Raw genomic sequence first — 25,099 nt, 5'->3', positions numbered from 1 at the left:
AAAGATATAATATTACTCCGACTACGGTGCGCTGATTGGTCGAAGTGAGAATTGAGTTAATAATTATCCATCGAATCGGCCTGCCGCGTCTTAAAAACTCCCGCGCCTTTCGTAACAGCCTCAGCGCCCCCGGAAACTGCGCACGCACTCCCCCTTCCCCTAGCCGATGAAATCCAACTCCCGCCTGTATTTTTCCACCCAGGAAAAATTGAAACTACCACCCGAACCCCGAAAATTCGTCCAAAAAAATCCCTCAGACCCCAAAAAACCAAAAATTTCATCAATTTCTCAGTCTGTAGCCCCCCAGGAGCCCCCAAAAATGACTTGAAAAATCCGGCAGTTGTGGTGAACAGAGTGGAACGGGAACGGGTGGAGAGAGGGGTCGGCCATGACAGTTAGTCCCATATTTTCGATTCAATCCGTTGGTGTGTCCACAATCGTCCCCTCACCGAATAATCCCAAAATAACCCCTCCAAATATCCCGATAAAATCACAAAATACACTTAAAATCCTCGCTCAACCATCGTCGAACAAATTGACGCCTGAATTTGTTGATTTGGCTGGTGTCTGGTGGCCATTATTATAAGATTGGTAGGTGAGTGAAGCGGTGGTGAGACGTAAAGAGAAACGTTGGAAAGGAGGATAAGGCAAGGTGAGGTGTGCCCCCCTTGCGTCGAAACAGAAACGGGTCGTTGAGGAGGGCCGACGGGCGACGTACGGGAGATGCAAGAACCCCCGACGGCACCATCCACCACGTGAGTCTTCATCAAAAAAATTGTGAAAAAAAAAATCAATTATTCGTTAACCATCCGAATCCAGCCATTTTTATTTTTTACACGTTCGTGATAAGACTGGCTGCACTTTATCCGGACAGACCCGTAGGCCAGAAACCGTCCATCTTGTTGGCCCCTTGTCCTCGTTCCACCAGCCGTGATAATTGACGCGTCATATGTGCAACGAGAAATTTATTCTCAATCCTTTATCGATAAATTATCCTCCTTTCCGGCGATTACGAAATCACATTTATTAGTCGTTTCTGCTTGTTGAATATTCCTTTTCCCTCGCATTTTCGGTATTACTTTGGGGATTGAACGATGAATTTGGGTGGGTTCTCGCGGGTTTTTAGAAATGTTTAGAGACCTTTGTAACATGGGGGACTTTACATACAGCCGATGACTCACCCTTTCCCGCTCTCACGCTGGAGTTGTTAATTTGATGGCTATTTCGGAATTTATCAGTTTTTTTTTCGTTCGAGGGTTTTGTGGTGAGGGCTTTCGCAGATGAGGCAATTTTTTACTCGGTGCTTGGGAAAATGGAATAGTGTTTTTTCGTGCAGGTGGTACTTTGTTTTGAGGTTAAAGTGCAGTGGCTGTGCGGTGAGTGCGTGGGATTTATACAATTTACCAGTTTTTATTTGAAAATCTTGACCGATTTTTACGACTCTTGAGAAAATTGTTTTAAAGCCATTGTGGCTTGAAGAAGAAAATTATTTTCATTATCGATTGATTGAGTTGCTCGATTTGTTTATGGTAATGTCTATTGATGGAGAGGTTTAGGAAGTTGTTTGATGGATATAATCATTCCAGGATGAAAAATGAAGACCACCCAGAGGATTTCACCAGCAGGTTTCATTGAACAAAGATGAACAGTGACCAGCATGCACTGCCAGCGACGACGCAGGCACAGCAAGAGGTAAATACCAATTTTGATACTACTAGACTACTCTCTATCCCCCAAATGCGTTAACAACAAGGATAAATCTGTGAAAAACAAGGTTTGTCATTAAAGCTTGAATTAATGCTTTGTAAGTCATTAATAAAATAATTTTGGTGAAAAAGTGGCAAAACGGGGAAGGTCAATTTGACAGACTGTCAAATACTAAAATATCTTCTCGAGATGGGATTTTATTGGAAAAGACAAGAACATCATGGCCCCATAAAGCATATTTGAAGATATTTTAATTACATTCTGCATGGAGGGCATATTTTTTTATTTACTCTGATTGTAAATCAGTTATTGAATTTACACATCGACTTCAAAATGAAGGCAAATTTATTCAAATCGCACCATTCCTTCAGTAGACGTCGTTAAAGGAAAAACAAAAGAGGTCTCGTTTCAATGAAAAAAAAAACAAAAAAAAAAATCAACTACAACTGTGAGTTTAAAAAATCCAGGGGTGCCTGGCTGTATGATTTATTTAATGAGGAAAACTACAACTTTTGTAGCTTTCAAGTTCAAAGGTCACAATAAATTCCACCTCATAATTCCACTTCATTCTGATATCAAAAATGACCTGCAAGGACCCACGTGAAATAAGCAACTTCGGCTGTTTATAATTTTTACATAATCCATACAAATTAATTTTAAAAAATTCAGACACCAATTGGTCATTACGATGAATAAAAATCGTGATTCACTGTCATTTTCGTCCTCCCAATAAAATCTCAATCTCCTAGAGGCTATGGTGAAGAGCAATGTCTTTTGAGTTCGAATTAATTATTAATGAACGGGGAATTTGTTTAAACTATTTCAAGAATATTGAGACTGTCTATTAACTTCTAACAAAATCATTTTGTCCCATCAAGTTTCACCACTTAGTCACAACTGGATTAAATCTTCAACTAAAATTACCAATATTAACAATCACGAATTAACGCATTTGTCGCTAGAGTTTAGTCCCCGCGCCGCTTGTATCGTCGATGAATAAACCATGTTGCATGTAAAGAGCATGCCATCCCCGTCGATGTCGTAAAAACGTGATTTATCTTCTCTCTTCAATTTATCCTGAATTATCCCCCTGTCCCCCTTTTTTTTATTATTATTTTTTTTTGAATATAAAATTGGTAGGAAGTAAACACGGGTCAAAGTGGTCGTCCTTCTTATCCAGTTGGTCTGACATCTTCAGCGAGTGGAAATGTAGGCACTACTGTTCCCCATTCATCAGCAGATCTACGTGTAGGTACGGCAGTAGCATTAGCATCTTCAGTAGCTAAATATTGGGTCCTGACGAATTTATTTCCTGGACCAATACCCCAGGTTTATCATTCACACCACAGTGCAACACACAGAAGTGGTACTGGTGGTAGTGAAGTACACACAGGCAAAGAAACAACAATATCCCAGGATATGGCGTTATCCTCAAATTCACATCATCAAACAACGAGTTCAACACATCATCATCAATCTACGGTTACCACTAGCAGCCATCACAGCTCTTTACAGTCCCCCCAGGTTTGTTTGGGCGTTAGAAACTGCATGATTTATATCCCATTCCGAGCTTCATGCCTTTTGTACAGTGTATCGAGTTTATATTTCGCTTTTCATGAATTTATCATTGTTTCATGTTGATGGGGATGGTTCGAATTACATTTGGATTATCATTTTGTCTTCGTTTCATTAATTAGTGTGCGTGTGTGTGAATGAAGAGAGACGATTGATTTCATTGTAGAAGTGGTAACTTTTTGTGGTACATTTAATTATCTCGAGGTTCAGTGATTTTGTAAGGTTTAATTTTCTCATCCATTCTCGAGATGAAGAGTTAATGAAAATATTACCACTTCGCTAGTGCGTTTTTAGTTCATATTTTTTAATTGATGCAAAATGAAAGATTGTTGTTTGAATTTTAATGACATTCTTTCAGGGAAGAAAAGAAATACTTGGTGTCTAAATAACAAAAATTATATCTTCAATTTACTCAGTGAATAATATATCCAAACTAGTGGTAAAAGTAAAAAAATGATTTTTTTACAAGAGAAAAAATTATTCTGAATTGACAGATACCAGTGTCTCTACCAGGCTTAACTCTGGACGGTTCACATTTATCGTCGAGCCATCTTCAAGCTGCTCACGCACAGATGCAACAGATGAATGCCCAACAGCAACAGCAGTTACACCAGAGTCAGCAGGGACAGCAACAGTCACATCATCAAATGCAGAATCATCAGAATAGCAGCAGTGGTGGGGGTCAGGGCCAATCTGGCCGAGAGGAGAATAAAGTTAAAGATGAGGGGGGAAGCTGTACCACAGAAAGGTGCAGTGATAATCAGGTGCACTGTCAGGTACAGTGTGATTTGCAACTCACACAGCAACAGGATTTACAACAGAGTATGATGCAGAATCAGGGACAGAATCAACAGTCCCAGCAGATTGGGGTTAATATCAGTGGTAATTCCGGGGGTGAGGCTGGCAGCCAGAGTAATTCAGAGAAGGGGGAGAAGAAGGAGGAGATGAGACAGCTAAATATGACACAGTGAGTTCAATTCATAAATGAAATGAGAGTACTTATGCTGTTAGACGAAAATTTCAATTGCTTAGACAATTTTGGGGTAATTTTATCGAGAGCTAAATTTGGATAGCTATGTTTTGAATTCAATTTTTAATAAGCTCTTAAAAAACTCGCCGTTGCAGGAAGAATCGTCTCACTCAATTATTAATTTCAATTAAAGGTTCCAAGTCCCAGAGTTGAAACCAGGTGGCCACATGATGGACGTGAGAACGGCAGACGGTTCAGTAGTGAAAATAAGTGCTGGAAATGAACAAGATCTTGCTAAAACTCTTGGCGTTGAAATGGTGCAAAACATGTACAAGGTAACCCCAGCATTTCACCCTCATTCTCCTATTCATTTCTATTTAACGACAACCACTCTTTACTTATCAAATTATATTTTTCCATTGTTAAGGTTAATGTCGAGGACATAAATCAGCTGCTGGCCTACCACGAGGTATTCGGCAAGCTTCAGAGTGAAATAGCAGCTGGCACAACTCTTGTGGGTGGCACAGTACCAACTCAAACAGTTACCACCATTCAGAATGGCACGCCAATTGTTCAACAAGTGCAATTGAATAAATTCGATATTAAGACCAGTGATGGTGAGGCAACACCAGGACCAAGTGCATCGCCAGTATCAGTTGGCAGTCATGCGTGCGAAGTTTGTGGGAAAATATTTCAATTCCGTTATCAGTTGATTGTGCACAGACGATATCATACCGAGAGGAAGCCCTTTACTTGTCAGGTGAATAAAAAAAGAAATCCTGAAAATTGATTATTGACTTTGAGTGTTTTTTATGCTTGAGTGGAAACAAATGCATTATTCATTGGATTGCTTATTTCTTTTCAACTGTTCTAGGTGTGTGGAAAGGCTTTTACCAACGCAAATGACTTGACCAGACATGGAAAGTGTCACCTGGGAGGGTCAATGTTCACGTGTGCTGTATGTTTCCATGTATTTGCCAATGCCCCTTCATTGGAACGTCATATGAAACGCCATGCCACTGATAAGCCCTATAACTGCACCGTGTGTGGCAAGAGTTTTGCCAGGAAAGAACATTTGGATAATCATACTCGATGTCACACTGGAGAAACACCATACAGGTAATTTTTTGGCAATTCACATTTTAAGGATATCCAAGTTTTTTTCACTGTTTGTATAGCCTTATTATAGGCTCATTCAATTTTCAATTATCAAATTGGTCACTTAAACTGCGTGAGGAAAATTGAAAAGAATATTTTATAGCGTGACTTTTGAAAATTTTCCTGGTTTATGAATAACTAAATGAAGCGGTTTAATCTTTGTGAAAGCTTTCTTTTAAGCATTGTTTTTCTCTATTTGATCATTATCACATTCGAATGAACACTATGAAGTACACAAGTTAATCTCGATGTTTCTCTACTGCAAAAGGTGTCAATACTGCGCCAAAACTTTCACCCGTAAAGAGCACATGGTGAATCACGTGAGAAAACATACTGGCGAGACGCCCCATCGATGTGACATATGTAAGAAGAGTTTCACCCGAAAAGAACATTTCATGAATCACGTTATGTGGCATACCGGTGAGACACCCCATCATTGCCAAGTTTGTGGTAAAAAATACACCAGAAAGGAGCATCTCGCTAATCACATGCGTTCGCACACTAATGATACACCGTTCCGGTGTGAAATTTGTGGTAAGTACCTAAAATGTTCAATTGGTGACAGAGAAAAACACATACGTCCTCGAATAAGTTTGTTTTTATTCACAAAATCCCGAGTAGTAGAAATTTATCAAAAATAAAATTGCCACCAGCTCTTGTTGATCCCACTATCAGACTTCAGAATTAATCAGCAAATTGATTGCATTTCTCTTTGGTTCGAGTTCCATAAAACCTAACACTTGCTGCTATAATATTACAGAATCATAATACACGTTTTAAAATTAGCCTTCGGATATTTCTGCAAATAAATTTTTAAGTAATTTCCGTTCGTTATTTAGGTTCTAAAAATGATTTTTACTTCCGTAAATTTTACTGACACATATAGTTATTCTTATTCGAATTTCAATGCTTCAAGTTGTCAATTGAACTCTTCAATTTTTTAATCCTTAAGTCTGATGACGCCGTTGATATGACTTCCATTAAAAAAAATTAATGAATAAATTAATTTTATTCCGTGTTTGACTGGAGTTCCATGAAACCGAGTATAAACCCCACCAAGTGTTTTGGGAGAGGGGATGGCTGTGCGTTACAGCAGGTTTTTAAATGAAAATTTTCGCGAGAATTGATCGCGCATCGCAACACCCAAGTTCCTCCCGTTCACCGGTTTCATATTCACGGGTCGCGCGCATTCCACTGTAAAGCGGCCCCCTCTTACCATATAACCTTAGAAATCAGACGCTGCCTTTGTTCCGTCTGTCGTTGTGTATTACTGTTTGCATAATTCTCGGATATAATTGCATCTGTTTTGGCATTGGTAGATTTCTCTTAACCATTTTGTCTAAAAATTCCATGTACATTAACATATTGAATAATAATATTCATGCAGTGAAGAATGGAAATATTAATATTCAATACTTAATAAGGAAGACAATAAATCGTAACGAAACGTGTCGACAAATCGGCGGTTTTATTTCATTGAAGATTGGTGGAAACCAACACTGAGTCGTTGAAATAAAATTGAATAACTCAATTCTAAAGTTCGATTGATAATTGTGATGGCATGACTTGCTATTTTGTAAATATAAGTGGTTAGTATTTATGCAATAATATTTTTGATATTTAGAGAATCCATTTGGGAAATTTTGATCGTTCGATAGCTCCCTCGAATATTTTTGTTCTTGTTTTATCATTTCATTTATCGTTCATGGGTTTTTGGTTTTCGATGCACAGTTTTTGACCCTCGACCGTGCCATGCGGGTATTCATTTGATTGGTGCATATCGATTTTTAATACAATTGTCTGCGGGTGCGGAACCCCTATCATCCTCTCTCCCCTTTCTATTTTCCATGTAACTGTCGTAATCACGGGTTAACGATGATGAATACATGCGCTTTGCGTTTATCGATTTGCATTTGAATATTGACCTGAATACATAGGAGAGTTGAATTATACTCTGCGACGATTGATGTGACATTAATTTATTATTGCCTGAGAATTTTTCATTCCAATTATTGATTAAATGGGGAGGATTTAATGAATGAGGGATTTCAGCATAGAAGATGGTGGTAATTACAGGGAGATTACCCTGAAATTTGATAATTTTTTAAATCTTGTTAATGGACGTAATTTATGTGTTATCTCCCCAATTGCAAAATTCTCATTCGCCAAAATTTAATAAACCAACAAAGAAAAAAATTCATTATTTTTGTTTCAACAATGTAATACAGGTAAGTCGTTCACGAGGAAGGAGCACTTCACGAACCACATAATGTGGCATACGGGTGAAACACCTCATCGTTGTGACTTCTGCTCCAAGACATTTACAAGAAAGGAGCATCTACTGAATCACGTACGCCAGCACACGGGTGAGTCTCCACACCGATGCGGCTTCTGCTCCAAATCGTTCACCAGAAAGGAACACCTTGTTAACCACATCCGCCAACACACAGGTGAGAGCGGTTGGCAGATGTTCACTTCACCGGGCAATCAATTACCTATTGTTTGTCCAATCTAGAGACCAAATTAATCTTTTGGTGGTTTCGTCGTACTATTCGTCATTCCAACCGTTCTTTGATCGAACAAAAATCACTACAAATTCATTTCCACTCGTTCATTGAAATCTCCAAAGGCAGAAATCTTATCACTCATCTGTCATTATTTTGCGAAAGTCAAGGGAAATTCTGAAGATTTATTTGATTTTTGGGGAAGGCGTCTGAAGAGTGGCGCAACACTTGTATAATATTTGCTAGTGGAAAATAAAATTTAGGGGATTTTTCTGAGGCAATTCCTTAAAGACATTTGAGCACTTCTAGAATCCCTTAAATCAAATTTTCCTCTGGCGGATTTTGCAATAGTGTTGGCTCTATTTCTAAAAGTACTACGCTCAAGAGAGCAGGATTCAGACATTATTTCTCGAGTCTCATTGAATTCGTCAGTATGATAGTGATTTTTAAAAAATTTATATAAATTAATGCAATCATAGGAGGTGCTCAAATATTGTCGATGTCCTATTTATCTTACAATTATTCCTCAGGAGTTTCATTTTCAAGTCTGTGAAAGTGGATTCCTGAGGAAAAATCATGGGATAAAAAGTCCTTAAATGAAGTCTCCTCTAAAAATCGATTTTTTTCCCAGAATTACCCTTTATTAAGCAAATCTGTTTATCGTGAAAAATTGATATGGACGTAATTGTCTTTTGTGGAGAATCGGTTCCATCATTGGTTTGTTTCTCAAAAAAATTCTCGCGATCGACTTTTAACATTTTTGAGAGTTCTCGCCACCACACCATCACCACTCATCCTCTCTTCTATTCGAAGAGTCGATGAGACATTCACTCTGCCTAATACACCGCTCTCATAACGCTTAGTCTTAAACAATATAGAACACTACTCGCGAGGGATTTTTACATTAATTGTCTGATACACTTTCCCGCGAGGTGAATGAACACCTGACCCATTTGTACTGGTCACGATCGCCTTCAGATACTTGAGGATGTCATGGGTTGCATAGATCAGTGAGAAGCAATGCTAAAGATCAAATAAAAACATATTTTGAATAATATCTGAGCTATTTAAAGATCCAACTCGTGAATGAAAGAAATTTTTCTCAAATGAGAATTTAAATCAATTTTTTTGTCGACATGTTAGGGGTTCTAAGTTCATGTTTAGAGTTCCCCATGACATCCTCAAACTGCAATCGATTCAAATGCTTTATAAATACATAATTACCAACCAGGAAGTTTATTGAATTCGTGATAGTAAGGAGACTGAGAGAAAAAACGAATTAATACCGCAGAAATAATTACTGTGATTAAATAGTGATATATTTTAGATTTCGTAAAATATATCATAACAGGAATTATTAACAATCAGTAGATCAGCGACATTAGTTAGTTTTTTCTCTCAGTGTGGGTCAGTGTGTGCGGCTCGACCACGTCAATTGCGCAAGAGGACTTTCCTCGAAGGGCAACGCACGGATATTTTCAGACGCCAAACGAACCACCACATACCTCCACAAAACCACTGTAAATGTCCGTCGTTTTGCAGTGCAGTGAATCACTGTCCTGACACCAACGAGGAAGTAGATTCTAATGTTTTCAGTGGAAACTAGTCGACACATATCACGCCATTATCCTCAGCTACAAATGTCGTTAAGAGCAGCCTAAACCGATGAGGTGTGCCCAAAATTAGTGTCAACGCTCTGAATCCTCCACTAGTGGTAACGTTTGACGCTCAGGGAGAATGAAAAAATAAAATAAAATGAAAAATAAATGAGAGAACAAATATCCGTGCGTGTCGTTCGGCAAAACTCGCCTTGTGCAGGATAACCACCATGTCTGAATGACGCTGAAATGAATTAGAATCAATTTGAAAGATAAAGATCAAAATTTGGCTTAAAAAGAGATATAAAGAAAACTTGTAAAAATTACACAGGTGAGACGCCTTTCCGTTGCCAGTACTGTCCGAAAGCTTTTACGCGGAAGGACCACCTGGTGAACCACGTCAGGCAGCACACGGGTGAGTCACCGCACAAGTGCCAGTATTGCACTAAATCTTTCACGCGGAAGGAACATTTGACAAATCACGTGCGTCAACACACAGGCGAATCGCCACACCGATGCCACTTCTGCTCCAAGTCATTTACGCGTAAGGAGCACTTGACGAATCATGTACGAATTCACACAGGGGAATCACCGCACAGATGTGAGTTTTGCCAGAGGACTTTCACGAGGAAGGAGCATCTCAATAATCATCTTAGGCAGCACACTGGAGATTCATCCCACTGTTGCAATGTCTGTTCCAAGCCGTTCACGAGAAAGGTAATGGATCATTTTGTTTTGGGAAGAGTGTCTGAGTGGTCAACGCTCTGAAAGGGAAGAATCAACTTTTTGTTATCATTTTCTAATTGTGCTATAGATGTTCATTCTATTTAGTCACTTAATCCGAAAAGTATTCCATTCCTCGAAGGGACATAAGAATAAATACTTTGAAACCTTCCAAGGAGCTGGAAAGAATTGAAATTTGTCAATCCTGTTAGACTTTTTAAGTGTTAAGTCCAATTATCACGCAAAAATCTCATAAATTTCCTTTTTATAGGAGCACCTAGTGAATCACATGCGTTGTCACACGGGCGAGCGTCCTTTCGTCTGCACAGAGTGCGGCAAGAGCTTCCCATTGAAAGGAAATCTTCTCTTCCACATGCGCTCCCACAATAAAGGGAGCAATGCCGAGCGTCCCTTCCGTTGTGATCTGTGTCCAAAAGATTTCATGTGCAAGGGACATCTTGTGTCCCACCGTCGTTCACACTCGGATGAGCGACCACATAGCTGTCCCGATTGTGGCAAGACATTCGTGGAGAAGGGCAACATGTTGAGACACTTGAGAAAACACGCCACTGAGGGACCACCAACGCAAGTCAGCACACCATCGGCTATTCCACAACCCGGTGTCTTGCCTATACCCACAGCTGCTGCTGTACTTGTCGGACATCCACTGGCACCACCAGCACCACCGGTTGTGCCACAGCACACCGTTGTGGTGCCGACACCACCAGGGGTTCTAACGTCCTACTGAACTTAGATATTTGGACCAATTTAGAGAGGAACAGAAAGAATTCAGTAGAAGATCCACTTTTAGTTGAATTGAGATTTTGCAAAGGATTCGTTCATATTGATTTTTTGTTTTATTTCGATTAATGTGAAACATGAAATAGTTGAAGATCATCGATGTTTGAATCAACTTGAGCTTCTTCATTGTTCACCATTTTTTGTGATAAGCAATACGTATGAATGTCTTTCACTCAATTTAGCTACTTTATCAGTTACTTTCAATATATTTGTTTCATTGAATTATTTAATTCACTAATGATAAATGGGGAAGTGATAAGTTTTTTATTCTCCACTTATTGACTATAATTTTCTTCATTTCTCGTAACACTTTATGATTAAAAGAAAAGTATTCTACTTGTTCCTTCAAGTTTTACATTTCAAAGGTCTTTCTCAACAAATAAATTTCATATAGTCCGTCAATTTTTTATTGACCCACGGCTTATTGACGGAATTGGAAACTTACCAGAAATTCCCAAGTTGTCAAATATGAAAGATGTATGTTACACATTAGGTGTCCAAATTCCTTTTTAGAAATATTGAGAAATGAAAGAGGTATTACGTTTAATTTGCTGTCAATCGATTGCACCCGGCTATGTCAGTGAGATAAGTCGTTGAAATGAATTCAGAAGCATGAAAAGTCATGAAATTTAGTATAATGGAACTTTTCGCTTCTCAATGATTATTCTACCAATTGGTAGAAACCTAAATCATTGAACGAATTTCCATTTTCATGAACTCATTCAATCTTTCTGAATCAATCAATCATAACATTTCTTGCTTTTTCATTACTCGTAGAAAATCACAATGCATTCAATTTCTATATTTTTTTAATCATTAATTTGCAATAGAATTAATTCCATGCAAAATCCCAATTGCCCATTTTTTGTGACATAATTGTGCTCCTGTTTGTAATACTTGACTGATATGGGACTGAAAAAAAAAATCATACAAGAAGATGAGAGAATTTATAATATTATAACGGGAGAAATACTGGAAACGTATAAATAACAATAATTACAAATGTAGAATTTGCATTGAATGACCGATGAAAAAAGTGGATTTAGTCGATTTTCTAATATGCGTTTAGAATGTAACTGTAACGAGATTACATTTGTTTATTAATCATTAGCTTTTGTTGAGAAACACATTGGATAACGCAGGGGAATGATGTTATGTTCATCTTTAATATCTCTTCTTATTTAGTTTAAATAGTTTTATACATATTGGGAGCACGTGCTCCATTAAAAACATGTGTAGATAATGAAATATATAGAGTATTTACTGATCTGTGAACATTGTAAACAAGATTAAGAGAAAGAAGAGAAAAGAAATGAGTGTAAAGGAGTGAAAAAAAAAGTAATAATTTCATACGTCTCTTTAAGTTTGTAGCCATAGTGTCAAGTGCAATATGGTGTTATCTTCGATAAATATCCCATAAAGCTGATAAATGATCGAAGTGGAATTATGTCTCAGAGACGTTTTTCTCAAATTTTGTTAACTTTCGATAATTAAAAGAAGTTTATGTTTTATAACATTGAAAAATATCATCGTTTTGTAATAATCGCCCAAAATTTATTCTTTTTAGAACTAAAATACAACAAAATTTAGATGTAATTGACTTAGAGATTGTGTAAGGCCATGTATCTCGTATTAAGAGTATAAAATAAATGAATTAAAAAAATGGGACAAAGGGAGACTATGTGCACGTTGTGTGTCCCTCAGGTGACCCTATTTTCATCAACAAATAAAAAACTAATGGAACAAAAGTTTAAGAGCTCGAGACACTCTGAGGGGCGTACGATATGGCAATTATGTATGATAAAAAAAATATTAAACCCGAAGTAAGATCTAAAAATCGTATATATGATATTCATTGTAGCCCGCGCAACACACGAGTAAATCAATAATTAAAACATGAGCAAATGAGTGAACTAATGAACGATTATTCGTAATGGGCCTGAAATGAGTAAAAACTTAGGAACTATAGATTCGTATGAAGAAAGAAAACTATAAATGAAGAACCTAGTGTGTCCGAGTAAATCTAATGTATCACGTACTATCCCAAATAATCAAAAACATTTTTTGTAAAGGAAAAACAACAAGTTATGTCATAAAGATGAAGATACCAAACAAGCACCGAGAGGGAAACTGTACGCCCAGATTAATCTGATCAAGCATTGGATAATATACATCATGTATATATGGATGTCAAGGGAATACTGAATGATTATAGCAAGTGGGATGACTCTCGGATGTTCAGTTTAATGAATGATTATCCTTCAATTTAATGTCCAAGTCATCACGAAACAACTCCAATACCTTTTAATGATCTAACGATATGAAATAGATTTAACAGAAATAATAAAACAAACGAGAACGAATAGAATTAATGTTTATATGAATTATTATTACAGAAGGAACAGGAAAATAATACTATGATTACCGTTACGTAAAAGTTAAGAAACTGATTTATGCTTTTTAGGATTGATTCCCTTTTTTTTTGGTGTTTGGATGACGGGGAAGAGGTGAAGCACGAGATAAGAGTTATTCAGGTGAATGCTGTAGTTAAGCGGTAAAACGGTTCAAAGTTATGTTTATTGTTGACCGGTTTTCAATAAATATCTTGAAATTCAAGGGAATTGATGAATTTTTTAACACGAATTTATTTGTAGAAGTCCTTTCACTCTCCGCGTCCTAATTTGATTTTTGATATTATGAAAGATTTTGTTATTATGAAAGATCCCCCATTTTCGGAATTTTCCGAGATATTCATTAACACAACGCTCGAAATCAACTAACTTATATCGTTTCACCGCTCCACTATAGAATATAATGTTTGACGATGTATATCTTAACAATTGGTGTAAGAGAAGTACTTGAAGTGAAAAAAAATCCCCGGGATTCAATAAAATATAAACAAAATTTTAAACCGTTTTATTGCTTTGCTACTGAACAGGGTGCAGTGACAAATGCGAATGATTTGAATAAAATACCGACTAATATTCTTTGCCAATCCGAAGCGAAAACACGTTGCGTACGTGACTATCAATTAGTTCATAGCTGTTTTATTTTTCTTTTTTATTCGTAGAAGTTTCTTCCACTGAAACCGTAGGATCGGATGTCTTTACGGGCCATGCGCGCTTCGGCTTGGTGAGAAACAGGGTGATGGAAAGACAAATATTGAATGAATATTTGGAGATAATTAATAAAGATGATTAAATTTATGATTTAACTTTTTTAGATAGATCAGAAAAAAAATATGTATAGAATTTTATTATGCACCATTGTAATATTATGTAACCCAACTGTGACGCAATATACACTGGTGTTATGTTAAATGTGATAATTGTGTATTCATTGGTCTGTTGCCTTTTAGTTGTTGATGGGAAACGTGCCGGGCTTACTTACCTCATGTTCAGTTAATTTACTGGTAGAGATGAATGAAAATTGAAGTTTCAGGTCAATGACTAGGGTAGTTTTTCCCTCTAGATTGAATTCAATTTGATGGAGACGATGCAATACGCCATTTTCTGGCTTTCCCCGCATCAGGATGGAATGAATTTTTTGACAATCCATAGATCGACAAACAGCAAAAAAGGATGCGAAAATGTAGCACAGAAAAATCTTGATCAATTTGGTAGGATAGATGACATTTATTTCATTTAATTATCATTATAATAATAATTTTAAGCTACTGTTTTCTATAATCATACAGAATACCTACAATTATGTCCGATAATTATGCGTGAATCCAGAGAATGTGTTGAAATTGTCTTCCGCGCGCAATCATTAATCTTCAATAGGAATCCATCGTATTTATGTAAAATAGTGTAAATATTTACACTACGTCTCTAGCCAAACATTCGTGGACGCGCAGCGTTCATAATGCATTCCCTCAAAGCCGAAGTGACAAAAATTATTGAACTCGCGCGATTGGGTGAGGTCCGGATGCAGCGGTTGACCGAGTGGACGGAATGACCCATTGGGGTGTATCAATTCACAGCCGGAAGTGGATCGAGAGCATGCTCTGTTATCGATCAAAAACCGGCCAGGTCATTCATCATTCTATTAATTATAATTTTCACTCCAATAAAAGTTTCGGCTTTTTACGACCATTTTTAAAAAATTTTCAATCCGCCCGAAACGCAATGCCACATTCAATGATTCGAACGCTAATATTGTGCTTAATTACTCCTCATCTCCTTCGTCTCTCGTCGGTTGACAATGATTTTTAATTATTACTCTATTCATTCTTTTATCATTCATCGACGAATAATCGAGTCAACGACGATACGACACGACTGGCCTAATTTTTATTTAAATTATATACTTTTTGCCTGTTGGAAACCCCTCGTGGTATCCGGAGAACGCTGGAGACACTAGCTGCTGGAAATATTGGCATTTCAGCATGCGACGTGATTACCGAACGTCTTAGTCACATTATAAAACCGTTAAACAATGGTTTTTGGTTTTAATTATCTTTTCTTCCTGATTAAAGGCTTTTTCACCTCTCTGACGAACCGAGAAATCTGTCATGTTATTATCGCGACAATTGGATATCGATACTGTCCCTGGTTCCTGAACGAGACAAATAGAATAAAAATCGTCCTATTGTTCCCAGAATTGCGAAACGCGATTTTTTTTCTCGATACTGAACGCGCTTGTGCGAGTTTCGTAAAAGTGACAATGACAGATGATGGGAAGATTTATCAATGGAAAGGGAAAATTCCAAGCTCCTAATGATTTCGAAATGTTATGCGATTTCGGAGAAATAATTATTTTCTTTCGGTTCTTTGAGTCCAATCAGTTGGAGATAATTATTGCATGAAATAATCTGGTGGGTCTGAATCCTTTTCAAACCTCTTGGCCTCCTCCTGCATACTCTCCTTGATCTTGAGAATGGCTGCTGACTCGTTCTGATCCTGCGAACCAACCAATAGTAGGCCGGTTACACCTCAAAATCCAACAGCGAACACAAAAACACCCAGGAAACAAATATTTCCAGGAAATGATGACCACACTCTTTGGTAATTTACAAAGGCGAGAGGACAAGAGGAATCATTTTCATTATTTTTTTAAAGCTACTTTACTTTTTTCTATCAATTGTTCGTTATTATTGGGGAGGATGATCCCGGGGACTGACCAATGTGATAATAATTGATATTTGAATTACTTGAGTGAAGCAAAAATATTGTAAATCATATTTTGTTAAACTATTGAAAAAGATACCCTCGAAATTGAAAATAATCTTTTAGAGGGAAGCTACAATTAATCACTTTCTGGAATACGTTTGTTCGAATGAGATATTCTACGGGGCATTTTTTTCTTGGCAATAAGTAATTCAAGGGATCTTGGGCGAAAACATGTCGTCTCAATATGATCCTCTTGTCCTCCTCCCAACATGTTGCTTCAATAAACGTGTACCACACACCCCATAGGTGCGTGCTAGGTGCGGTGATGGTGCGTCGGGTTTGGGCTCCGAGAGAGAAGTAAAAAAATATAATAATCAACAAGAGGATTTTAGCGATTGAGAGGATAGTCTAGGATTTTGGTGAGAAAAAAAATGCTTGTTCATCAGGGTGCTCTGACCCACAACACATGGACGTTAAATGTAACACAAATGAATGAATAAAAATACAAAAAAAAAATTAATAAATAAACGGTAATTACTGCTCAAAATGGCAGCCTGCCCCCCACGCACGCACACCTCCATCGATTGAAAAAAAAAAAATAATAAAAAAGAAAAAGCAAAAAAAATTTGAACTGTGATTTCATCTTTGGTCTAATTTTTAACATTTGAAGATTATCGTTTCTAATTTGATGTGTTTAATTTATGATAAATTGGCAATCCACAATCGCAATCCGGCTCACGCATCCATGTGCTACAGGTCAGTACAGCCTAGTACTATATACAGCCACCAGATTTATTTATTCATCATTATTTTATTTCGAAAAAATCAATTAATTCGCATTTTTTACCATTAAAATTCAATCTTGAAATACCACTCCACTGATTTTTCATTCATTTAAAATTATATTCGACGTCGTATGATACAGAACGTGTGTCTCAAGCATTAGATATCAATAAAAGATGACAATTTTCAACAAATCACTTCACAAGAAAATTCTCGAAACACACGTCCTTAAGACTAACCCAAAGACCCGGAAATTAACTACGAGATATTTATACATATCCGGTAGCCAGCACCCTGCGGGTTCAATTAACAGATTTAAATGAAAAATAGTAAAAAAAAACGCAATTATGTCAGTTTAACATGATTACATTTATTGTCTCGATCTCCCTTGGCTCAGGCATATATTTCTATCAATAAAAAATAGTCTCATCCTTCAATAGTTGAATTCAATCTTGCGTTGCTCTTGAAATAAAAACAGTACCAAGCGTTTACACTTCAAGACTTCAGGGAAAATCTCCCGAAGGAGCATTCACATGTCATTTTGAGTAACAAAAAGAAAGATTAAGAAAATAATTTCATGAAAACAAAATAAATTAAAAATCGCGTTCAAATGCTCTTAGAATTCAATTCATATAAAAATGTGGCAACCGTATCTTAAAACGTAAGCGTACCTTCGACGTCGAGTATATTAAGTCTCAGAATGACCCTCATTACGAATAAATGTGGAACGAATTTTTGAATCGACATTTATCGAGCAAATAATTATCGTTAAAATAAGTATGTACACGGATTCAGTCTCTCAAAAACCACATGATGAAATTAAATTGTAATGACGAAAAAAAATTGAACAAAATGATTATTTGTCGACCCAAAATTTCGTACTCCCTCATTGAGTATTTTTACATGAATTATAATTACGTAGTTTAAATAGTTTAATTAACGATGAGTTAATCAACTAATAGCAGCACAGCATAGTCTAGTACTGACCTATAACCACCTGCGGACGGATGGATTTCCATAGTATCTTTAATGAATATTATTCCCATGATTTTTGAAATTAATTCTTGTCATTGAATTGTAAAAAAAAATATGAAATAATTCTCTGCCAATTCCACTCATTCACTTTAGGGGTCAGTACTCACACTGCCTAGGTGTTTTAAATGCATACAAAAATATTAATATCTTTTTCGTTATTTTTTTTCATGTTCAATATCTTGCAGTTATTGACATTAATCAATTGAACGCTGTTGCAGTACCGCTGAGTATAGGAAAAGAGTGATTGCTATGTTAGATTGAAAAATGTGAGCAAAAATTTGATTTTTTTTTGTACGGGAGCACGTCTAAAAAATTCTCAAAAAACCTGGATGAATGAACTTTTATCGATAAAACTCTCCAGTTACCTCGGTTTTATAACCATGTACGTAAAATCTGCGTCGTAAAAATTTGAAGATATACGGTGACATGTAAAAAATAAAATAACATTTGTGTTTCTGTGAGAGGGGGAACTGCTATGAAGTTTTTCCGAGGGGCTGTTTCTGATGTTGCGTGTAAATGCGATTAAATTTTTGTCTTCTTCTATTTTGTGCCTTACTTTCGTGGGATGTTGAAGATTTCTTTGTACTTTTTGATATTCTGAAGTCCTTTGACCAGGTTTTTTAACGAAAATTTTTAAACATGCACCCTTTCTTCATATTTATGTACATTTAGATGACTTGTCGATGTATTAAGTATCAATCTGGCCACTTCTACTCTCATCTTCGTTAGTATCTCAAACAAATATATCACTGGGTTAACCATGCTGCACTGGTTTGTTAATTAATTAATATTCAGTAGCGAAGGTGAAACGATTCAACTTGATTTTGATAATTCATTGAGTTTTTTATGAATTTCTGAATCTAAGGCAGATAAAATTTTTGTTGTGCCTTTTTTTGGAAAGCGAATTGATATCTGCAATGAGTTTAACGAAAACTTCATCGTTTCCCTTAGATTCGACGATTTTTCGTGGAACCGAAGCTGAAAGCTAAATCGTCTTAAGATGCGTTACGGCTTCGCTACTGCAGTGATAAACGAAAAGTATGAAAATAAAATACACTGATATAAGCATCACACATGCTGATTATTGGAGCAGAAAAATACATGATCTATGTACAATGCAGTTGAGCTTATTCCCTTCGATAAAAAAAGAACAGAAGAGGAGTAATAAAAAATGCAAAAAAATATAGATGATTATTATGCAAATATTCTCTCGACTGAATGCACAGCACGAAATTTCTATAATTACGAATTGAGAGTTTGTTAATTGTACTGTCGTAAATTCTTATTTACAAATTACAAAAATATCAGGCATTTTCGTAAAAATTGAGCAATCAAGCGGCAAGAAAATAAAATCCTATAGCGATTTGTTCGTAAATATAGTGAGAAGTGAATGCTGATTAGTGAGCAACGGGTTAAATGATGATAAAGGGGTTGTTCGATGGTTTGTTCACCCATTCGATGAATTTGTTTGCGAAGTTGATGCATAAGAGGACTAGAATTTAATGAGTAGCTCATTTTCATCTTATTTTTGGGTGCTAATGAAAAATTATGGGCTTGAACCGGCGATAAGTTATTTAGTTTTCCTCCCAGAAATAATATTGTGAAAAAATCCTCAAATCAAATTTTATTGAATCTTCAGGAATCAAATTTTTGGGAATAGTTACTTTAATTTTTCAGAATTTCAACTTGGGAGAGTGAAATCCTTCAATCAGATTGGGAGATTCAGATTGGGAGATTGGAACTTTCACGTCATCCTTTAATCTTTTGAGGATTCGGAAACCAGAGAGTTTTCATGAATGAATCTACTTAATATTGGAAGATTATTTTTCCCACCCAAATTTCAGCCAATAGAATTGCACCATTTGTTGATATTTTGTATAGCCTACCTCGAATATCAGCGATTATTTTTCCCATCCAAATCTTGGCCAATAGGATTGCACCATTCGACGTTATTTTGTATAGTCAACACGGTATTTCAGCGGATATTCTTGAAAATTACACTGGAAATTTTGCATGTTGATATATATAAAAAAAAACAAATGTTGAAGTAACCCTCAATTGTATCTGACAGATTAAATGGCAATTCGTTGAAAATTATGTCTCATGGTGCAATTCTATCGGCCAAGATTTGGATGCAAAAAATAATCCCCCGAATACCACTCGAACTTCGAAATTATCTGATATTTCCCTCAAGGTTCCCTGCAAACAAATAAGCTCGTCAAGTTTTCCAGAAAAATCACTCGCGCTTCGCGCTCGTGATTTTTAAACTGGAAAACTTGACACGTTCATTTGTTTGCAACGAACCTATCGGGAAATATCCGATAATTTCGGAGCTCTTGTGGTATTACATGCGATAATTTTTTGAATATTTTGGTAAACAAACGACACTTAACCAAATAAACCTCTTTTCATGTCATGGCACAATTCTCTTGGCCGAAATTTGGATAGGAAAAATAATCCCCTGAATACCACTCGAGTTTCAAAATTATAGAATATTTCCCTCTAGGTTCCCTGCATACAAATGAAGTCGTCAAGTTTTTCAGGAAAAATCACTCGTGCTTCGCACTCGTGATTTTTTAGCCTGAAAAACTTGACTCCTTCATTTGTTTGCAACGAATCTATCGGGAAATATTCGATAATTTTGAACCACTTGTGGTATTATATGTGAGAAAATCTGGTGATGGAAATCAATTTCTTGGGGTGAGATAAAAAATAACTCGTCACAGGTTCAATTGTGCTTGCAAATCATGATCAGTGTCAAATGAATGAAAGGATTATCAGCACACTTTTCTTGCTAACGATAATTATTTATGAAGTGGGGAACAATGCATCTATCGTTAACTTAGGAACTCCCAGAAGTATGATTAGTAAAAAAATATTAATTAAGCAATTAAGCCCAAATCACAGAGCAAATATTGAGTAAACAGCCTACAGTATATCAGGCACCGTTTGCTGATAATGTCATGGAGTTCTCCCGGATCTGATTTTAACTGAATTCATTTCTCGACATTCAGGCATCCCGATGAAGAATTACAAATTGATTCAGAAACTTTGACTCAACTTTCTAATAATTATTCATTACCAGATGAAAATTTACGTACAAGTTGAAATGATTTGAATTCTCTGAAATTCCACCCGACTTGACCAAAATGGATGCGAGTTATATTTGTTTGTGAACAACGTTAAGATCTTATAAAATTAATTTTAATTTAATCCCCTCTCATCATCAACAAATCGCAATTGGTTGAGAATTGTGGGAGAAAGTGTTAATTTCCGTTCAAAGACAGCATTTTTCAAAAGATTCAATGAATAGAAATTTAAAAACGTGAATTGTTGCGTAAGCTTTGAAATTATATTCTCGGTACTACTTGAAATAATTCGAATTCCCTTTCAATGATCTTTACTTCTGGAAAGTTGTGATTATGTTTTTCTGGCGATGACATTAAGTAACCTGAGAGATAAGTCATTGTCGATAAAAATGTCAAAAAACTTTAAAACAAAAGTTTCGTAGAAACAATCTTAAGTAAAATTCATTCCCTCATCAGCTCTTAATAGTCCGCACCAGTAAAAAAGTGGTTGTTAGTAAAAAAAAAAGCTTTGGTGACCTCATGACATTATCAGCAACTGAAAATTTCTCTCCCCCCAAAGAAAATAAATATAAATAGTCTGAGATAATACTATCTCTAACTAGAAATATCAGAAAGCCTAAATTCAAACTTAAAAAAAACTTGAAAATAATGTAACCTTGAGAGTACCAGCGAAGCATATACATAGTCTGTATGGCAGTAGTGGCAATAAGTATCAGTAGTTTCAGATCTTACTTAATAATCTATAAAAAGAGCTATTTAAAAAATAGTGGGACAATTGACAGCAGAATTGACGAATGTCATGTGACTTGGTATTCCCACATAATTCATGGTATCATCGTAATAACAACACTGATAGGGTGAATCTAATATCAATCGATCGTTTAAATAATTGTCTCGGCAATATTGACATTATCGTAAACTTGCTTAAGTTTATTCTAGTTTTTAACGCATCGAGATCCTTCCATCTGTCTGTTACCCGGGTAGTTGTACAGGGTGTCTTTTGAGCTCGTAGCTGGGTCCAAGGTGATATCGAGATTTAAAAAAACTGTCGAGAATACAAGAACGTGCACGTATGCGGTTAAATTTCGAGGTATCTTTCATCAGCCCGAGAAAATTAATCAATGAAAAATTAACAACTGCATCAATTAAGTTAAAGTTATTCCATTGGGATTATGTTTATTCCATTGATCTAGCATTATGAGAAAGACTATCCAGCTAAAACGAATTCTGAATTGAACTCACACTCTGTAGTCATTTTCAAGCCTTAAAAATACAAATCTCTAATTGCTACATGGCAATTGTTGAATAAATTGTGGAAGGAATTTGCAAGACAAAAAATTGCCTGGACCACTTAGACATCCTCAACTGAAAGCACGAGTATTTCACGATTTCCTCGAATTCATGCGAAAACCAGTCAGAAACTGTTGTCACAGCACAAATATCGCTTTCTCTAAATAAATACTAGATCAATTCTAGAGCTATTAATCAAATTAAACACCAGCAAAGCGTACAATAATTCGACCGATCGGAAAAATTCTTATCGTCTTGACCGACTGAATCACCCCATAAAAATAAAAAATATCCTAACAGAAGCTGTGTTACTATTTTAGCCCATTTAATAATGTGCATGCGTATTAAGCAGTTATCACATGAACATATTAATAGCAACGCGATACGTAAGACGTGGATTGTGATTGCAAAAAATTATTTTTAATGTTTTAAATCGACTAAAGAGAAGTCACTGGAGGATTAAAAGAAGCTGTTAATACTCACATTTTCACCAGGACCACCGAAACCACCTAAATTATAATCTCCCATGCCACTGCCGCTGTCTTCGCGGGGTGTGCCAGGACCGCCATTCGCTGGACTATTCTTCATTCCGTCTAAACCATCGCCGTTTAATACTGGACCCATTGTGTTCGGCCCCATAGGGCCCATCGGACCGCCCTCAGGTCCTCCACTCATTGGGAAGTCCTGAAACAACGACAAGGGGTGTGATTAATACGCGAACAATGTATTTCTCTATAGATAAACAAAGAAGATAATGCAGACATGTTTTTTGATTTCCTAAGGCTCTCATGTTTCTGTAGTTTACACGCGGACTTTAACATTGAGAAAAAAAAATCATTTTGATGAAAACATGAATATTCACCTCGACAAAATTTTCTCGCCCCGAAATTGTTACTTCTCACGAGAAAATTTTCATTTTCTCGGAGGTGCCCTTTTTTCTGATAGCAGATGAGCATTTTAAAATCTATTTTCATTTTCTAACAAATAGAAACATAATAATTGATCGGGAAGTTACTGGATAGGCTTGCAAATGCCCTTGAATAATGATCAAATGAAAAAAAATTTGGATGAATTTAAAGGCAACTCACTCCAGGCATATTGCCTCCAGGTACTGGTTTCATCATGGTGTACATATTTTCACCACCACTATTACTGCTGTCTTGTGGACTTGGCATTATGGGTGTACCTGGACCTGGTGGCCCTGTAGAGCCTGGAGGACCACCATAATTACCCGGAGATGATGAGGAATAATTCATAGGCTGTTGAGAGAACCATAAGAATTAATTTCCCCGGTAATTTATTACGAAAAAAAAGAAATGCAATTTTTGAGTAAAACTTACAGTCGATGTGTTGGGCTGCCACTGAGGTCTGCCACCAGGACCTGCCATGCTCATAGGTGGCATTCCAGGGCCTCCAGGCCCACCAGGACCTAAACTACTGTTTGGAGGTGGTCCTCTCATCCCTGGACCATAATTCCCAGGGCCCATTGGTCCCATTGGCCCTCGAGGAGGGTTCATCCTTGGGTTCATTGGATTCATACCGGGAGGACCTACAGAAATATAACTCAGTGAGTTCCTCTCCAATCTATGTACGTCCATAACAGCATTTTTTGTAAATTTTATTTCAGGCTAATTCTACGTCACTAATTGGCATTGGTACGGATACTGGGTAAAGCGTGGCCCAATCCAAGTGTTTTTTTAGCAAGAAGGAATGATTTTTGTATTAGGACATTTCACTTGTAAAGAAAAATAATGATATTGATTTGAACTGATATTCGATTTTTGTGAGATTCCCATCGCAGTTGTATGTGATAGATAAACAGCCTCAAGAAGATTTTGCTACTTCCAAGAATAAAGTGTTTAAAAATCACGAAGCCTTCAAAAATTGCCCTATTTTTTGGATTCAGGACATCCTTTGCCTTCGCAAACACTAAGCTGTATGGGTATGCATGCAAATTTACAAATTTTCTATACTAAAATAACTTATTAGGACGCAGGATTGTGGCATGAAAGCTTGCGGAGTTCTGAAAGACAAATAAAAGCGTAATGTCTGGCTCACTTTGCATGTGTTTTAGGCAGTAGGGAGGGACAACGACAATCAATTAGTCTTTCAAGTGAAGACAGCGAAATCACTTTATCAATTTTTCATGTGCATTGATGCATGACGTACTAATGGTGCAAAACACGATTTAAAATCCTCAGGGAATGATGATTTGAATTAAACATCGACGGTATTAACATGAGCTTATTCCGAATCACAATGAAAATTCATTAACCACAATTAGCTGTTCAATGGATTCAAAATTTAAGCAAATGACGTTATTTCTTCATTTTGTCATGCTGAAATGCTCAATTGTAAACACCAGAACTTGAATTTGTGTCTAGTCTGCCAGAAGCTTGGGCGACTGTATTTCTGCGAAGAAAAAATCCTGTTACAATTATCGATATTCGCCAGTTAACTCCACCGTTATTACAATTAATTTTGAAACTTCAACAGGAATTTCTCTCCGTGTGGAAAAAGAAATGACAAACAGGTAGAAAAATGAAAATAAGGGGAGGGGGCTTGAATAACTAAAATGAGAAAATGTTGATAACAAAAAAACGAGAAGTTAGGCTTGACTAAGTGAGTGTGATTCGGTTGTTGGGGTTGCTTTCCTACCTTGCCACCCTACAAACTCTCCAGCTTCGCCTGAGGAATACAAGAGCACACATTAGTACGGCAGGTAGGTAAGGTATCAAGTTGATGGTGGCAG

General features: G+C 36.6%; 2 protein-coding genes across 30 annotated transcripts in view; one reads left to right on the top strand and one right to left on the bottom strand.

The window, feature by feature from the left end:
- Nucleotides 1–264: 264 nt before the first annotated feature.
- Nucleotides 265–14,364, top strand: LOC135172867 (zinc finger protein 665-like). Of its 21 annotated transcripts, none has more exons than XM_064139311.1 (12): nucleotides 265–755; nucleotides 1,587–1,692; nucleotides 2,848–3,231; nucleotides 3,777–4,249; nucleotides 4,446–4,587; nucleotides 4,680–5,012; nucleotides 5,127–5,371; nucleotides 5,679–5,944; nucleotides 7,639–7,776; nucleotides 9,844–9,927; nucleotides 10,012–10,229; nucleotides 10,507–14,364. In XM_064139311.1, the coding sequence occupies exons 2-12, from the start codon at nucleotides 1,642–1,644 to the stop codon at nucleotides 10,981–10,983; spliced, it is 2,811 nt and encodes a 936-aa protein (XP_063995381.1). In that variant the 5' UTR covers nucleotides 265–755; nucleotides 1,587–1,641; the 3' UTR covers nucleotides 10,984–14,364. The 21 variants fall into 21 exon arrangements, with proteins under 21 accessions (XP_063995381.1, XP_063995378.1, XP_063995379.1 ...); XM_064139308.1 differs by having other exon boundaries at nucleotides 266–755; nucleotides 7,639–7,860; XM_064139309.1 differs by having other exon boundaries at nucleotides 267–755; nucleotides 7,639–7,860; nucleotides 10,096–10,229.
- Nucleotides 14,365–14,656: 292 nt separating this feature from the next.
- The window catches only part of LOC135172874 (single-stranded DNA-binding protein 3), an 81,078-nt gene continuing 70,635 nt past the window's right edge, over nucleotides 14,657–25,099 (bottom strand). For 4 of the 9 annotated variants that reach the window (XM_064139337.1, XM_064139336.1, XM_064139340.1 and 1 more), the window contains 5 exons: nucleotides 25,006–25,035; nucleotides 23,688–23,896; nucleotides 23,436–23,606; nucleotides 22,831–23,031; nucleotides 14,657–15,940 (listed from right to left, as the gene is read on the bottom strand). In XM_064139337.1, the coding sequence (XP_063995407.1) occupies nucleotides 15,836–15,940; nucleotides 22,831–23,031; nucleotides 23,436–23,606; nucleotides 23,688–23,896; nucleotides 25,006–25,035 (716 nt within the window). In that variant the 3' untranslated portion in view covers nucleotides 14,657–15,835. Of the gene's footprint in view, nucleotides 15,941–17,278; nucleotides 22,103–22,830; nucleotides 23,032–23,435; nucleotides 23,607–23,687; nucleotides 23,897–25,005; nucleotides 25,036–25,099 lie in introns of those variants that run through there. The other 5 variants (XM_064139338.1, XM_064139341.1, XM_064139344.1 and 2 more) reach the window with 3 other exon arrangements.

The sequence above is a fragment of the Diachasmimorpha longicaudata genome, chromosome 2 (genome assembly GCF_034640455.1).
Source record: "Diachasmimorpha longicaudata isolate KC_UGA_2023 chromosome 2, iyDiaLong2, whole genome shotgun sequence".
Taxonomy (NCBI): domain Eukaryota; kingdom Metazoa; phylum Arthropoda; class Insecta; order Hymenoptera; family Braconidae; genus Diachasmimorpha; species Diachasmimorpha longicaudata.
This window is presented reverse-complemented; position numbering and strand designations above follow the sequence as displayed.

Excerpts from the sequence above, each read along its gene's own strand:
- LOC135172867 (XM_064139302.1), top strand. The coding sequence starts at position 1,642 with ATGAACAGTGACCAGCATGCACTGCCAGCGACGACGCAGGCACAGCAA. Across the intron at positions 4,588-4,679 it reads TGGTGCAAAACATGTACAAG|GTTAATGTCGAGGACATAAA; the intron begins GTAACCCCAGCA and ends TCCATTGTTAAG. Across the intron at positions 7,861-9,843 it reads CCACATCCGCCAACACACAG|GTGAGACGCCTTTCCGTTGC; the intron begins GTGAGAGCGGTT and ends AAAATTACACAG.